At 40.2% G+C, this 4,572-nt stretch overlaps 1 protein-coding gene across 4 annotated transcripts in view; it reads right to left on the bottom strand.

Moving 5' to 3' along the window:
• PPP1R9A (protein phosphatase 1 regulatory subunit 9A) overlaps window positions 1-4,572 on the bottom strand; it is a 143,910-nt gene that overhangs the window by 53,897 nt on the left and 85,441 nt on the right. For all 4 annotated transcript variants that reach the window (XM_035319493.1, XM_035319494.1, XM_035319495.1 and 1 more), the window contains exon 4: window positions 4,433-4,537. In XM_035319493.1, the coding sequence (XP_035175384.1) occupies window positions 4,433-4,537 (105 nt within the window). The remainder of the gene's footprint in view (window positions 1-4,432; window positions 4,538-4,572) is intronic.

The raw sequence follows: 4,572 nt of genomic DNA, 5'->3' as shown, positions 1-4,572 counted from the left end.
GGCAGCCTGTTCCAATGTCTAACAACCCTTTCGGTAAAGAAGTTCTTCCTAACATCCAACCTAAAACTCCCCTGGCGCAACTTAAGCCCATTCCCCCTCGTCCTGTCACCAGGCACGTGGGAGAACAGACCAACCCCCACCTCGCTACAGCCTCCCTTGAGGTACCTGTAGAGAGCGATAAGGTCACCCCTGAGCCTCCTTTTCTCCAGGCTGAACAAGCTCAGCTCCCTCAGCCGCTCCTCGTAAGACTTGTTCTCCTTTTGTACTTGGAAGGACTGAGACTAGGTACGTATAATAAAAAGCTGAAGTTTTATTTGTAAAATAACTAACTTTTCTCTCTTGTGGGTGTGTTCAAGAAAATAAAAAAATGCCTGGAGGGATACAACTTCGCATGTGAACTTTCTCTGATAAGGTTATTAGAGTCCCTGCCATCCTTGCCTTATGATGAAGAACGGGGGGAAGAGCGAGGTCACCCGGGCTCAAGATCACCCAAGTAACTTCAAAGAACTTCAGGTCTGCTACTCAGCACCACAGTCCATGAGGAAACAGCAAGGTAGGAAACAAAATAAGCTGGAGAAGCTCCATGATATGGTAGGATTCCCACTGTCAAGTTACCTCCTTACCCTATATTTCATGAAAGGAGGCACCACTTGCAAGCTTCATGTTGATGGATTAGGTCCTAAATGGGTCAGAAGACACACTGACCAATTAGTTGCATTAGTCTGGTGCTGCCCTCTGACTGTTCCATGAACCCTATTAGAGAAGGGGCGACACTCAATGAAATAGAAAAACAACACAAATTTCAAAAGAAAATTCCTCCTTTACACAATCAAAGATAAGATGTTAGTAAACTAAACAGTTAAGCAAAATTACAAAGAAGACTTGATATTTATGTGAATTAAAATAGCATTCATAGTTGCATTCGCCAGATTAGAGTCACGGGGATACTAATTCTTAGCCCTGAAGACAGAAGCTGATTGCCAGCTGGGATTATGGAAGAATTCATTCTCCTTCCTTCGTCTCATAGGTTACCAGACTCCATCTGGTGGGTGCTGATTATCTCCCCATAAAACACTGTAAGAAAGAATCAATGAATTTGTTATTAGAGAAGCCAAATTGGTTTGGCCAATGATCTTCTATTATGGTATGATAACTCTTCCAAATGGTTCAGTGCTTGAAACACTGGACAAGATAATAATAGATGCTTATATTTGCTCACTTTCCCCCTCCCCCTCAACTAGAACAGTTCAAAAGGTAAAAGTCATGTCTTCATTTTCACAGATTCCTTACTATGTCAGCTACAGACAGTTTGGATACATTTTTCTGGCAGAAACATTGCAAAATCTATTCTAGGTCAATGACTTCCACTGTCGGGATAATTCAAAATGTTCAGAAGGCTCAAAGGAGAAAAATAAATCACTCAGTATTGGCATTATGCAAGCTTCCTGAAGAGATATTGACTGCATTTATTGTAAAGAATTAAGAAGTGGCTTTAGTGTCATTACATTCACAAATATCCTTTCCCCACAACCAATCCCATATAATAAGCCTCGCTACAAAAACTATCATGCACTTTGACTAGATGCAGGAGAACACAACTGTGAATGTGTAATGCTGTGGTTTACAAGCAGAAGGTGATGCCAGTGAAACGCACACCAATCTCTGTGTGTGCAAGATACCAGGCAGAAGAAAGACACACACATTTATGCAATAATCACTACGATAACTATGCTTATTAAAGCAATTCCATAAAAATCACCGAACTGACACTGTTGAATAGCACACGTGAGTTAAGTATGAGTGCAAATTCTCCTGTGAGGGGACAGATTCATGAAGCTGCCTTGTCTTGGGCTGGGCTGGGTGTCTATGAGTGTGAGTACATTGTCTATCCACTTGTACTTCAGAGGAGACACCCACATCAGGAAAGGCAGCAGGTATTGTACAGCAGGTCATCTGGAGATGCAAACTACCTTTTCCAGTACTCCTGCCTCCCCCAGTGACATGGATTATTAATGGCAGCTGCCAAGGGAAGGACTGCACTCAGAGGGCACTAGAACTGCTCTTCACAGTTCCAGCAGGCAGCAACTAATGGCTGGGGGTGTGTGAGGGAACCTGCCCAAAAGATCCTCTTATATTGCTCCCAAGGCTCCAGTTCGAACAGAGCGGACACCAAGGATTTTTCCATCTCAGCTCTACCACAGGTGTACCTGGGAAAGAGCATCTGACAGAAAACAACCATTCTCTCCACAAAACACGTAGCGGTCAGGGCTCTGGTATCATACAGGAAAGGAAATCAGTCAGCAAGATATAAATGCATTATTTTCTTTCATATCTAAATTCATCAACATCAGCTCTAGCTTACTTAACAAGTAAACATTTAAACCTACAGTAAGAACAAAACCATCAAACCATCCTAAAATCTCCGTCTCCAAAAATAAAAGCTTTCTGGAACCATTTCTAATTTTTAACAGCTAAAAATCAACACAATCCGTTAGTGTCAGCAGAGCATCTGACAGTATGGCCATCAGGACCTGACCAGAACCTGGGCAGGACACTGATACCACACAACGCTTAGCAATATCATCAAGTCTCGCTCCCAGTTTATAGGAAAACAGGAAAAAAATCATGCATTTCTCAGCCAGTCTGTGTAAACCAGAAGAGTCATCTTTCTGTTTTTTTCTCCCATTAAGTTTTAAATGAAGCAAAAATAGAGGCAGTTCCACCACAGTCTAATCATTTATTTCCTCTAATTATGTATACATTAGTAAGAGGCTGCTAACCAGAGGGCATGCCAGTATGCATATAGATCCTTACACATCTATTTTATTTAATAATATTTAAGTATAATTTTTACTTTAATACCAAGGTGATTTTTTTTTTAAATTCTGGTTGTGATACTAATGCATGTGGTCATTTTTCCTGTGAAAATACGGTATCTTAAGCTCACTTATGAGGAAAATACAGAGGCTCACACATCTCTCCTTGATAAATGAGACCTGTCAGAAACCAGCGATCCTTGCACAGAGGATACCTACCTAGTATTCTTGACAATGTGAGCTCAACAGCAATGGAGAAACACTTTTTGTATTACATTATTTTATGACAAAAGGGTCTAGATTACAACCAGTCTGACTGTAATTTATACACCATGAGAAGATTCTGGGAGCATTCTGCGTGAAAATTACTTCACTTTTCTTCCTTCTTCCAAACCCATTATTCTTCCATAGAAGCAAGTATTCTAGTCTGTAACTTATTCAATAATAATTTCACAGACCAAGCTGATTATGTGAGTACTTACCTTTTCCTTTTTGTTCTTTTTTTGAGTTAAAACATCAAATAGAAAATACATATAATATTTGCTTTGTGCACTGAAACACAGAAGACATTATTCTCTGTCATAAGGATTTTATGTTCAGACATCCCAGCTCTGCAGAAACCTAATAAAGTTGATAATCATTTTTATAGTCGACTTGGTAGGAACACTCACAGCATGTGTGTCTTCACAGAAATATGACCCATGTAGCTACAACCCTAAATGTTACATAAAAATATATTCACCTGTAATTATGCTATAATTTGTAAGATTTTTTTTTTCCTAAGTAATCTCTTTTAAAAACACCTTGCTCAACCACCCCCACAACACTTTGCAGAATACACATTCCAGTATTATTCCTTAATGTTGTGTCGGAACAGACATGGGATTTCTGTAGAAACCTGCATTTAACATCACTGGCTGGGAGGGACTGCATATCTTACATCCAGTAGTTTAGTCATGGTTCAAAAGAAGTCAGCCCCAAACTCATCAATTAAATGATTCAGCTGTACTCACTAGATAGGAGTTGGAGAGCGAACTGAAGGGTGCCTACAGAATGGTTGCTGCTTTGCAATATGCCAACGATATTTCTGGAATTATTTTGTAGAGTTAAATGTTTGCTGAAATTAACAAGCTATTAAGCAGAAAAGCGATGTGACAGAATATGTTTTTAAATGGCAAAACACTTCATTTCTCAGGAAACACTGTTCTTATTCATTTACAAACACTTCACAGTCGTGTTTACATTCATTTTCTAGGCTACTAAGTATTTTACAGATACTTGCAGTGATGCCTTTCAATTAACCACAGCCTAGGATCAGACAGTCAGAATCCCAGAGGCGGTGTAGGGACATGGAGAACTCAGTGAAAGAATACTGGGCTGTTAATCAAGTCAGTACTCACAACACTACAGTGCCCAGTGTCCTCCTCCTTGCAGAGGCTGCACTGGGGAGCCCTGGTGGGCTCACTACATTACTCCTCCAGCCCTGGGGCAGTAGTGTGGCCAGCAGAGAAGGGACAAAAACCTCTGCTTCTAACCAAGATAGACTGACTCTCCTATTAGAGAAACCAGGTAATCTCAAGCACTCAGTCACCACTTCTTACTTCTAAAATACTCACCTGACTTTTCCTTTGGTGTTTCTAAGAACAGTTGCAGCAAAATTTTGTGTAACACCAACCAAACTGATGCCGTCAACTTCCACAATTTGGTCATTCACTTGGATCCTTTCAGAGGAAAAACAAATATATAAATAAGTTAC

This window comes from Oxyura jamaicensis, chromosome 2 (assembly GCF_011077185.1).
Source record: "Oxyura jamaicensis isolate SHBP4307 breed ruddy duck chromosome 2, BPBGC_Ojam_1.0, whole genome shotgun sequence".
Lineage (NCBI taxonomy): Eukaryota > Metazoa > Chordata > Aves > Anseriformes > Anatidae > Oxyura > Oxyura jamaicensis.
The sequence above is the reverse complement of the archived record's forward strand: the minus strand, read 5'-3'. Positions and strand labels throughout refer to the sequence as shown.